Source organism: Rhinopithecus roxellana, chromosome 13, assembly GCF_007565055.1.
Source record: "Rhinopithecus roxellana isolate Shanxi Qingling chromosome 13, ASM756505v1, whole genome shotgun sequence".
NCBI lineage: Eukaryota > Metazoa > Chordata > Mammalia > Primates > Cercopithecidae > Rhinopithecus > Rhinopithecus roxellana.
Window position 1 is genome coordinate 82099097 of NC_044561.1, and position 13043 is coordinate 82112139.

Below are 13043 nucleotides of genomic sequence, written 5' to 3' on the forward strand. Positions count from 1 at the left end.
AGTATAGATATAGAACATTGCCATCACTGCAGAAAATTCTATTGGACAGTGCTTGTATAGACCACATTTCCAGTTCACAGGAAATACAGGGGATGCTGTGCAAGTTAAATGATGCCTTAGATTCAGAATGTGGATCATTCTACAAGCAGATGAACTGCCTTTTTCAAAACAGCCAATTACATGGGGAAAAAAAGGAGGAATGGTAGGAGACTAAATTCGATTAAAAGAGACAAAAAAGGCACAATAATCAATAACGCAAAAAACAATACGTGAGCCCTAGTTGGCTCCTGGTCTGGAAAAATAAGTTACTTTTTGGGAGAAGTGGGGAAATCCAAATATGAGCTGAATATTAAATAATATTATGTCTGGGTGCAGTGGCTCAAACCTGTAATTCCAGCACTCTGGGAGGCCAAGTCAGGAGAATTGCTTGAGACTGCATATTTAAGACCAGCCTGGGCAACATAGACCTCATCTCTACAAAAACTAAAAAATTAGCCAGGCATGGTAGTGCACACCTATAGTCCCAGCTTAAGGCTGAGGAAGGAGGCTTGCTTGAGCCTAGAAGGTTGAGGCTACCATAAGCCATGATCACGCCACTGCACTTCAGCCTGGATGACAGGGTGAGGCCCTGTCTCAAAAAACAAAATATTATGAAATCATTTTTAATCTTCTTAGCTGTGATAATGGTATGATTATGTAGGAGACTGCCCCTGCATTTAGGAGATTCATGCTCAAGTGCTTAGGAAAGAAATGTCATGATGCCTGCAGCAGACTTTCAATGGCTCAGAGAAAAGAAAAAAAATATACAAAGCAAATACAACAAGATATTTAAAACTACTGCATCTAAGTGGAGAATTATGAGTGTTCATCACAATAATTATGCTAACTCTTCTGTGTATCTGAAAATTTTACAATAAAAGGCTGAAGAAAAACTGCAGGGCAAAAGAAAAAAAAAGCTAGGGGGGGCTCAGTAGCAGGCTAGCAGGCAGAATACTGAATTCAACTCCTCCTGTGATCAGTGTTAAGGTGGGTTAAATTGGACAACACCTGACCAGTGGAAATGATGAGGATAAAGGCCTAGCTCCTGGCCCTCCACACTTGGCCTAATTTGTGGAGCAGCAGGTAGCCAAGCAGCAGCAGGTAGCCAAGCACCTGCACTTCAAGGGGAAAAAGGTGCCAGAACCAGAGAGGGCTGCAAGGGCAGTCATGCTGGGTCACACAGTCTAGGAGCATGAAGGCAAACTCCTCGGAGACAGTTCTATCCTTACTGCTGTCCCAACGAACTGTTTGCCAGAGAGGGGCCCAGACCACAGAAAAAGAACCCTTTCAAGACAGAATCAGTTTCTAGAGGGAACCCCAATGCTGCTCAAATTCAGTCATTCAGCCAACAAATACCATGTGTTACACTGTGCCAGGTACTGGCTAGTGATCTTCCCTGTGTTACAGATATCCCATTGATTCCTCAACTAAAGAAGAATCTTGGAAAATGCAGTTTCAAGTTCTCTGATAAAATTTAGCTATACAGTAATTCACAGAAAAAGCTGATACTTAATCCTAAGTATGAACAACTAAACATTAGTGACTACCACTGATCTGAAAATTACTACTCATTATTTCTCATTTTAGTAAAAAAAGATTAAAAACAAAACATAAACCTGGGGTGTGCACCTGTAATCTCAGCTACTCGGGTGGTACACAGCTATATGAGGTGTGCATCTGTAATCTCAGCTACTCGGGAGGTACACAGCTACATGGCGTGTACACCTGTAATTTCAGCTACTCAGAAGGTACACAGCTACACGGGGTGTGCATCTGTAATCCCAGCTACTCAGGAGGTTGAGACAGGAGGACTGCTTAAGCCCAGGAGTTCAAGTCTAGCCTGGGTAACACAGTGAGGCCCCATCTTGAAAAAATAAATAAATAAATAAATAAATAAATAAATAAATAAAATAAAACGTAGTAAAAAACAGGAAGTCACCTTCAGTTTTTGAAGCTTCTCTGTATTTGTGGTGAAGTGTACAGCATGAGCTTGGACACGCTCAAATCGCTTTAAATATTCTTGGTTTCGAGTATGAGCCTTCTTTTCAGATTCACATATTTCCTTCAGATAATTCTTTAGTTTTACATATTTCAGCTTAACTCTAGAAAATTAAAAGCAGTTTTAAAACAATGGACTAGACTTGGACAAATCTAAGAAAGAGAATTTTCTTTATCAAAATTGTTAATGAGACAATGTATTCTAAGGTATTTTACCCAAGCCACTAAAACCCAAAGGACAAAATGTACATACACATTTTTGGAGAGAGAAAATTAATGCAGTACCACTGAGCTATCATATCGGTTTCCTCTAAGCATAACTCCCCTGAGAAATATATACAAGACTACATTCTAACATTCACCCAGTAAAGATTTCTATGGACTTATTTCTCAAAATTAAACATGATTTCAAGAGTCGTGTCTATGTGGACATGTTTGACAAATGGCTAACATTCTTATACACAACAATTTCAAAAATAACTGCTCATATGGAATTAAATCAAACTACAAATCACAATCCATAAAATTAAGAAATTTAAAACAAATTTAAAAATGTAAAATAAAAATACCAAAAGCTCTCATTTAGATAACATAAACATAATTGTTAGAAACTGCAACAATATAATTCACTATTAAAATATTTTATAATAATATATGGACTGTAACTACTCCAACTGTGAAAAAACCTTTAAGACTCTTATCCAAAGTATAATAGCAAAAACATACTCTGCATTCCAATTTTTCTGTACATACAAAGACATATGGGATAGTTCAAGTTGTGCAGTCGACTTTTCTCACGGTACCAATGCCGTTAATCCTAACTCTTCTTCCCTGTTATACAGCATTCCAATTGTTGGCTCAATAAATTATTCAACGTTCTTACACCAAACAAAAATAAATTTTAAAATGACAAACATATTCAAAACATTTTTTTGAATGTTTGTTTGAATCAAAACAAAGATTTGCAAAGATGCTGGAGATGTCCAAAGTTGTTTAACAACAATTTTCAAGAAAGTCTTTATTGTGTTAATAATTCCATGCTTTGACCATGGTTGGCTGTCTTCATTTTTCTTTCTGAATAAAAACTGAAGACTGGTCTTATTGCTGCCCATGTCTCTGCATTTTTGACGAGAGTAACTGTAATGGAAGTAGAACCTAACATACTGTCGTTCATATTCAGGCACTCAGTAAAGCTGCTGCTGGTGGTATCTACCTGGAGTGGGTACAACTGTACCATGCCTCTCCATCCAAATTCTAGTTCCATTCCAGCTACCACATTAACCTTCAAAGCTGACCACATGACTGAGTAACTCATCTAGCCATGCAATCATCCATATATTCAGCACTCCAAAGATAAAAGTCTTTCAGCTAAGGTCAACAAAGAAAACAATGAAATAAGTAAATATGAGGGAATGCTATGAGGGAAACCAAAAGGGACTTCTAGACACTGGGCAACCTGACCTAGCTGAAAGGGCCAGGGAGGTCTTCCCAGTGGAAATAATTTTCAGCTAAGACCTGAAAGATGGGTCGGGCACAGGGATTCACGCTTGTAATCCCAGCATTTTGGGAGGCCAAGATGGGTGGGTCACCTGAGGTCTGGAGTTCGAGACCAGCCTAGCCAGAATGGTGAAACACCACCTCTACTAAAAATACAAAAATAAGCCGGGTGTGGTGGTGTGTGTCTATAATCCCAGCTACTCGGGAGGCTGAGGCAGGAGAATTGCTTGAACCCGGGAAGCAGAGGCTGCAGTGAGCCGAGATCACACCACTGCACTCCAGCCTGGGCAACAGAGCAAGACCCTGTCTTCGAACAAAAAAAAAAAAAAAAAAAAAAACCTGAAAGATGAATGAGAGTTAATCAAAATTGATGAAGTCAAAAATGAAAAGATGAGGGGAAAACATTCCAGGTGGGGGAAACAGCATGTCAGAAAGCTCAAAGGCAAAACATAGGAAAAAGAATGTTGATGAAATTGTAATAAATAATAATTGGCTCTAGATCAGACACTGCTTTAAGGCTTTGTATGAATCTTGTTGAGTTCTCACAACTATCATTATTCCCATTTGACAGAAGAAGAAATGGAGGCACCAAATGTTGGAGTAATTGCCCCAAGGTCACCGGCTTAGAGCTGATGAAGCTCAGATGGAACTGAAGCACAGGCCTAGAAGTTTATACGACATTACAAAACATCCCATCATGCTTAAGAGCCTGACGTTTCAGTCAGTGTCAAATCTTAGGGAGAAGCTGCAGAGAGATGGTTATAATGTAAATTTAAAAGGGTGCAGATAACGGCAGGTCTGGTGGGCTGCTGGATGAGACACCGCTTGTGCCCACCTCACACCTCCTGGCCCGACCTTTTTTCTAACAGCCATAATCGCCATAGCCACCACAGTCTACTGCATGTGGTATAACCTGAGAGCATCAGCATCTGCCTCTGCCTCAGCTGCACTTGGCATCTCAGGGCCGCCATTCTGAGTTTGCAGCATGGAAAAGCCTAGATGTGTGAAGGAGTTACCTCCACCTGGGGCCACACTTACCAGTGGGGGTCAGGAACCGGTAGGAGTACAGCCCGCTCTCCTTTCGCAGGAGTAGACACTGTGCAGAGCAGAAGGGTAGTCTACACTGCTCCTCTGAAGGCTCCTCTGAAGGTCTGGAGCGACTAAAGCCCCAGGTGCTCACTGCAGTGAACAGCTCTTATTTTGGTCTGCCCAGCCCTGCTCTCCAATTTTAGGTGACCACCTTGTCAAATAAATTACCACCTATACACAGACCCTCGTCTCAGACTCTGCCTTCTGGCAGGTACTAGGTGAAGGCAGCCTTGTTTGGATTTTCTTCTACAGGCAATCTAAGCAAGCCTATTTTTAGTAAATCATATCCTCTGTCTTCCAGGAAACAGTAAGAGGCTGGCAAAGCAGCAGCAGCTCAGTGAACTGACAGTTTGGTAAAAGTGTCCATCCTTTTCTTGCACTTGCCCCTCCCACCACCAGAAGGCCAGGAGGCTTCCCAAGAACAAACTGCATGAAACGTCTACACACAATCTTCTGCCCTTTAGCCATGGGCTAGAAAAATGGCAGCTGCCAAGGATCCCCTTAGACTTGGGCCCACTCTTGAGGCCACAGGATCCACAATGCTGGCTATTTCTTCCGCACACAAAACAACTGATTTCTTGTCTCTTTCAGAGTTACTAGAGACATATGGCTGTCTACCCCAACTGGAAGGTCTAGAAGTACACTAAATCTTAAAACCAAAGAACAATTTTGAAGACAAGGGAAAGAACTGACCTAATAGGTAATTTGACTTTAAAGGATTCTTGATCTCTCTTCTGGATGAGATCTTTTCATTTCTTACTTACAGTGTGACATTGATAAATTACAAACTTAATGCTATCAAAGCCAGAAGTTCTTCACATGAATAATATGAGGTAATGCCATACTTTTGGCTTAAGGATAAAGTTCAGTTTTTATAAAATAGAAATTAAAATATTTAAAATCTGCTCTTAATAGTGGAGAAGGAAACCTAAAAAGGATAATATGTACAATATATTATTCACTACTTATAATTTTAATAGTCATTCTCACATACCCATGAACAAATGAGATACCAGGTAACCATGCCTACAGTAGTACACTGAAAGATCAACTACAGTAATTATGTCTTCATCATCACACAAGCTCAATGTGTTCAAATTGCAACCAAAAAGATAAGGCTATGAAATAAAACAAACACAAAATAATGAAAATAACATATTTTGATCTCATATCGATTTTAACCAAATGTATTTGATAGTAATTATATTAAACTGCACTGTTTATTTCAAATTATTACACACTAAAAATAAGAGAATGGTAAGAGTACTCCAACTAGGCTGGGCACAGTGGCTCACTGCTGTAATCCCAGCATTTTGGAAGACAGAAGCGTGGGAATCACTTGAGGTCAGGAGTTCAAGACCAGCCTGGCCAGCATGGTGAAATGCAGTCTCTACTAAAAATAGAAAAATTAGCTGGTGTGATGGCATGCACCTGTAATCCCAGGTATCCCAGCTACTTGTGAGGCCAAGGCAGGAGAATTGCTTGAACCTGGGAGGCAGAGGTTACAATGAGCTGAGATCACGCCACTGCACTCCAGCCTGGGCAAAACAGCAAGACTCCATCTCAAAAAAACAAAACAAAATGAAGCCAAAAAACCAGTACTCTAACTGCAATATTTATGGCATAACATTAGAGTTAAATTTTTGATTAATATATGGAACCTGGCTTGAAAACGGTTCCCACTGTCATCTCTTACCTGTATGTATCAGACTGATGATATTCATAAAGTTTCTTTTCCAGGTCCAATCTCTTCTTTTCACTATAATAAAAAACATTTTATAAGCAATTACACTGATAAGTAATAGGGAGTTGGATTTAGACCATGCTCTTCTTTGAAATCATGTCTGTGTTACAAAGTGTTGATCAGAGGTCAAAAAAACCTCCAAATACCAAATCACATCTTTGTGAGAATGCTTCTCTGGTCTAAGAAGCAGAAAATGACAGATGCATCTAAAGCAAAAGACACAAAAGTATGCAGCAGTCACCAGGGAAATCTAAAAAACAAAATGAACACCAATACGAGACAAAAGAATAAAATCCACAAAGTAAACGGGGAAATGCAACAGGAAAAGTCTGGGAAGCAGGTGCCTTCATTTAGCAAGTATTTCCTGAGTGCCTATGAAGATCCAGGCACTGTTCTAGGCCTGGAGACTAACATGGTGAACTAGCCAGCCAAGACCCCTGCCCTCAGACAGTTAACATTGTAGAGAGAAGGACAGACAATAATAAATAAGATAAGTATATAAAACGTAATGTGGCCAGACTTCTCTGAGTCGCCGGCACTTCAGTGATGGGGTCCTATTAGATCTTGAGTACAGACTGAAGACTAGTGGCTTGCTCTGCTTTCAACCAGACAAGCCTGGGCACAGCCAAGTGGATGAGCCAGAGAAAGGCCTCTGAAAAGTAAACCTGGCCTCACTTACATCTGATGAAGACCAGGTCTTCTAAGACTATCATTTCAAATTTGGAGGGATTTCTTCTTATAACTCTGTAATGGTGCCACTATGTCACAGGTTGCTGTTTTCCTGGAGCTACTACCAGTAAAGACTGAACCTGTGCTGTTCAGGTAAGTGCTAGTAGTAAGCTAAGGAGAAAGCCTATCTTACCCCACAACCAGCCTGGGCAAGGGCGAGGGGGAACTGGGCAGCAGAGGAAGCAGAGGCAGCCAAAACCAGGGGGCTGAGAGGTAAAACTGATAAAGCCATTCAGTCCCAAGAAGAGTGCCTGGGAGGATAAGCCACAGAGGGTTCCATTTGAGCACCACTATTTTGCTTCAATCCCACCTAACTGAAGCTAAATTGTTAATCTAAATTAACATTAAGTAAGGCAAAGAAAGAAACCACATAATATCCTATGCAAGCGAAGAATCCTAAACAAAAGGCTGTGAAATAAAGATAAGGACTCCAACAGAGGTGATCTCAGGTTGGCTTCCTGAGGGAAAGGGGCTGGCCCCATGTTCCATTTGTGAGCTCTTACCAGTTTCTATATTTCTTCAGATAGTTTTTTTCCTTTAAAAAAAAAAAAGATCATCCCAAAAGTCACTGTTAGCTACATTACAGGTTAAATAAGTTTATTTCCTTTGCATAATGTTAAATGGAAACTACTATTTAACCAAAATTCATTTAATGGGAAAATGGAGTCCAAAATCCAGACAAAGCATCTTCACTTGGGGAACACAACCCAAGGGTTGGTGTATGCCTATGTTAAAAAGGAAAAAAAAAGGTCAAAAGGAAAAAAAAATTACAAAAACACACATAGCATCACAATCTTTACTTTCTCACTAGTAAGAGTGAACTTAGAAGTGAAGGAAATATAGCACAATTGCTTCCACATTAGAAATTTTTATTAGTTACCATCCCCCCTCTCCAGAGTTTCACGATCAATTGGGTACTTAGTTTATACAGAATGAATGACTGGATAGTGTGAGCAACTTGTCATTAAATTACAAGGACAGGAAGACCTCTAAATACATCTATGACCCTGTGCCCAGACGTAGTGCTTCATCTCTGTTGTATTCCTAAGAAAGCATGACTGCAGTCTGGTAATGAGATACCATCAGATATATTCAGCTTGAGGGTCACCCTCTAGAATGAAAGCTGTACTCCATGAACTTGTCAGGAACGTGAAAGACAGGGAAAGATGGAGGAATCGTTCCAGATGTGGGGAGACCGAAGAGACATGGCAGCCAAATGCAAGCAGGGTTCCCAGGTGAGCCACTGGACCAGGGGGAAAAAAAGGGAGCATCGTTAAGATAGCTGGTGAAATCTGATGGGGTCTGTGGACTGGGTTCACCTCTAGGAGGGCTGTATGGTGTGATTATGTACAAGAACATCCTTGGTTTTTGGAAAGACACATTGAAGATTTTAGGAGTGATGGGGCATCATGTAGGCACGTCTCAAATAGATCAGAAAAGGCTAATGGTTTCAGAGAGACAGATTTAAATAGATACTTAACAGATATCTCAGTGTCAAAAATCTAATAAAATGTTAATAGTTGAGGGATCTGGGTGACAGGAACACTGGAGGTCTTTGTCCTACATTTGCAATTTTTTTGTAAGCTAGAACTTACTTTATATATATTTTTTATATTATATATATATTTTTATATATTTTATATACTTTATATATATAACTTTATATTATATATATATATGTATCTTTTTTTTAGGCAGAGTCTCGCTCTGTTGCCCAGACTGGAGTGCAGTGGCACAATCTCGGCTCACTGCAACCTCTCCCTCCTGGGTTTAAGGAATTCTGCTTCAGCTTCCCAAGTAACTGGGATTACAGGTGTGTGCCACCACACCCAGCTAATTTTTGTATTTTTAGTAGAGACGGGGTTTTGCCACATTGGCCAGGCTGGTCTCACACTCCTGACCTCAGGTGATCTGCCCGCCTCTGCCTCTCAAAGTGCTGGGATTACAGGTGTAAGCCTCCACGCCCAGCCACTTTAAACTGATTTCTAAAATTCACCTATGACCTCTAGTGAAAAAGGACCACAGTCACGTCGGAAATTCATCACCTCCCAGGCAGCAAGTTCTTCTTAGTAATGAATGTAAAATTTATTTGTAAAACATCTTCAGCAGATGCAGACATTTGCTGCTCACACTTCTCTATCACAACACTTCACACCCTGACAATCAAACTCCTCTTGGCTTTCTCTCCCAGGCAAAACGGTGCTAATCTTGTTTACTCTTCTTCACAGACCTATTTTCTAGCCCCTCATCCACACTGCAGCACCTCTGAATGCTGAGTCCTCCATGTCTTTTTAAAATTTAATACTAAAAACCAGGTATTTGCCTCACCGAAAAGCCTTCCCATGGCTTGCAATTCCTACATATTAAATCTGTATTTCAGAATCTTTGAAACCCCCATCCCTGGGATGCTTACCCACAGTTCATGTTTTCAGTCACCCCTCACTTGGACCTTTCAGTTTTACACAGCTAAGTGGTCCTTAGCTGGCTGAGTTTTCTACTTTTAAGCCACTTGTTATTCTGTTTTTGTCTCGATACCACAATTCTATACCATCTTCAGCTTACTCCACTAATATCTCAGTGTCATTTTCTAGACTATTATGATATCTTACTCTGAATCAATATAGGCACTGAAAAAACCGCGGCTGGCTAATGGGCCCCTTTAAAAGGATGTTTTTATATAACCATAAGAGCCAATTCCACTTATAAGTTTCTACCGTGCTTGTGGGTGCTATACACACTGTTAACAAGTCACTCCATTAGACTCTTTTAGATTCGATTATTGACTTTCACCACAATGCAGAGAAAAACACTGTACACATATAGGAAAACATTCAGACGATAAAATTACATCTATGTATAACTACAGCTAAGATGACTTGGGCTAGAAATATGTTGGTTATCTGACCAGCTAACATTGCAGTGACCACCTCTAAAAGGGCTAAGAGGGAGTTTTTTTTGTCTACCACTTCCCAGAAGTTTCTGGATTGATAAAGCAGCTGTGACTACCCAGGGTTGCAACCTATGAAATGACTCAGTAATTTTAGGAGACAGTGGTATCTGTGATCACTGGGATGGTTTGTGTTTGTTTGCTTAAAAAGGTACATCCAAGGCCGGGTGCAATGGCTCACACCTGTAATCCCAACACTTTGGAAGGCAGAGGCAGGAAGATCACCTGAGGTCAGGGGTTCGAGATCAGCCTGGCAAACATGATGAAACCCCATCCCCATTAAAATACAAAAATTAGCTGGGGTTGGTGGTGGACACCTGTAATCCCAGCTACTTGGGAGGCTGAGGCAGGACAGTCGCTTGAACCTGTGAGGCGGGGGTTGCAGTGAGCCGAGATTATGCCATTGTACTCCAGCCTGGGCAACAGAGACTATGTCTCAAACAAACCAACAAACAAACAAAAGGGTACATCCAAACACTCAAATTGGATACAGACAATAATATTCTTTACACATTGCTTTGCAAAACTACAGCTTTCAGCTTTTTTTTCTTCTTGTTTTACTTTAAGGCCCATTATACTAGTAAAGAGAAAAAGAAAAAATCTGTGGCCTTACTTTGCATATTAGTCAAGCCCCCTCATTCCTGGTGAAGAACCAAGGTTCAGAGAAGTGGAGCAACCTGCTCAAGGTCACACAATTGTTCACGGACTAGAATCCAGGTTTTGATGTTTCTACTGGAGCCTTTTCTGTATCTAGAATTATTTGCCTCTATAACTGTGTGCAATGTGCATTAATCTGAGTTAGTTATAAATTCTTAAAATGAAAAATGAACACACACAGCAACAGATTTGTACTGACTTAAAAATAAAACAAACCTCCAAATGCAGAACCATGAACAGGCTATAAAATTTGACTCAAATTCCTTATATATTTTCAACAGCCTCACCTTGTTTAATAATTAAAGGAGTAAGTGTTAATCATAAAGTACATAATCATTATACAGTTATTGTGCCATAAGGACTATAAACAGCCAGGTGTTCCTAGCACAGGAAACAAAAATAACTTACAATTAATAGTTCAGAAAGAATGCCATTTATGAGTGCTGTAAGAATGCCAAGAGTCACAAAAGTGAGGGAATGGGTTGAAACAGGGAAGGCTCTGCAGGAAGTGATTTATTTTTAAAGTTAGAAATTAAGAGGTCACTGATATAGGTGAGTGATGATACGTCAGAAAGAAAATAGGATGTAGAAAAGGAGTACAAGGTAAAAAAAAAATGCTAACAACAACTAAGGAAGCCTGTTGTAGATGCTCTGTAAATAGCTGACAAGAATTAAATCTAGCATAAGATAAATGTAATTCCTTTTCAAAATCACTTCTGCCTTTATTTTCCATGTAATTATTATCATTTTAGCATTGTCACACCCACAGCTCTCCTGTTCACTAGAACGATTTTGTAACTTTTAACACTCATTAAATGTTTTGTTTATCAAGAGATCCAAAAATCTATTTCCTTTCTTGTCAACTAACGAGATTTACAACTTCAATTAACTTAGCAGCTAAATAAGAGGTCCAGCAATTTATCTTAAACGTGGTTATTTATAGTACGTTGTGGTATAATTTTCTCTCTATACGCACTCTTAGATCTATCTGTTTTCAGTGGTTCCCATCTTTCATATCTTAATCAAAGGCATCACGAACCCTCTGGAAGCTGGACTTCTTTGGCTGGAAATTTCATCCCTTCGCTGGAAATCTAGCCAGCCCTCACTCCCCTCAAAAGTCTCCTGAGTTTAAACAGGGCACATGTTTGACAAACACACACACACACACACAACTGTCTGCGTTCCAGGACCTGTCATCATTGATGCAGTGCAGCTGTCACGGCGGGATGATAATTTGAAGAGAGAGTTGGGAGGGGGCGTGTAAAAGGGGGCAAGAGAAATTCACAAGGCTTGATGGAGAGTGACAGGCAGAAGAACTCCCACTTTCACTTCTGGGCAAATTCCGTGACGCGGCCGCATCCTCAAACCGGAGACCAGGCTTTAGCTGCTATTGAAGGGGGCAGGGGGCGGCCTCTCACCTCTCTCCACTCCCACCCCCAATACAGGGGGGTGGTTCTAGTAAACATTGTCCTCCAGGCCCCGCTGGGAGCCTGGGGGGCGTTGCGCGCAGGCCTGGACCCCGGGGAACCTCGGGCGGGGGAGCGGGAAGGAAAGGGGGGCAGGGCATGCGGAAGACCCTCTGCGCGGGCCGACTCCCCACCCCCACTCCAGTGCCCTTACCTGTCCCGCAGCCCATGCTGGAGTTGGCCCAGCCTCTCGTAGTAGTCGGGACTCGACAAGGGCACGGACGATGCGAGGGTCCAGTTCATGCTGCTGTCGCTGTGCCAGCTCAGCACAGCCTCTGGGCGGCCGTTGGGCCGAGGTTGCTGGATGAGACCGCCCCACCATGCACCGCGGGTAAACACCGCGCGGGCCGCCTGCAGGAGGCGGGGCAAGACGCCGGGCGGGGCGGGGCGCCGCTGAGGGACGGGGCGGAGGCGGACTTTGTGGGGGCGGAACGAATACCTACATGGGGCGGGGAAGAGGCGTGGCAGAGGCGGGGCGTCGTGAGGCAGGCGCTGGGCTACGTGAGGCCCCGGCGGACCACGTCGGAGGGGCGGGCGCTCGGTGCTCTCTCCTCTCCCCATCGGCACCCGCGTGTCCGTTCCCGTCACCTTCCAGAATTCGCACAAACTACGTTAACGTTACAAGGCGCAGGCCCTCCCTTTCTTCCGTCTCTCCTCGCTTGCTTTTCCTCGGCCTCCTTTCTTGCCAGGATTTGTTGAGTGCCAGGCACTGTGCTAAGCGTGTTCTATTATATCAGCACTCAAACGCGACACAAAACGCCACACAAAGACAAACCCTCAAATGCTAAACAGCTGTGCTCAGCCCCGACAGTGGACCAACCCCTTACTCGAAAATCCGTGCTGAATCTAGGGATGTGTTTATTGTTCCAGGTGCCAG

At 42.0% G+C, this 13043-nt stretch overlaps 1 protein-coding gene across 4 annotated transcripts in view; it reads right to left on the reverse strand.

Annotated features, from left to right (window-relative positions):
- KIZ (kizuna centrosomal protein) overlaps positions 1 to 12513 on the reverse strand; it is a 122584-nt gene extending 110071 nt beyond the window's left edge. For all 4 annotated transcript variants that reach the window (XM_030914896.1, XM_010369107.1, XM_010369108.2 and 1 more), the window contains exons 1-3: positions 12321 to 12513; positions 6320 to 6382; positions 1979 to 2141 (exon numbers count right to left, since the gene is read on the reverse strand). In XM_030914896.1, coding sequence (XP_030770756.1) covers positions 1979 to 2141; positions 6320 to 6382; positions 12321 to 12409 — 315 coding nt within the window. In that variant the 5' untranslated portion in view covers positions 12410 to 12513. The remainder of the gene's footprint in view (positions 1 to 1978; positions 2142 to 6319; positions 6383 to 12320) is intronic.
- Positions 12514 to 13043: the final 530 nt, after the last annotated feature.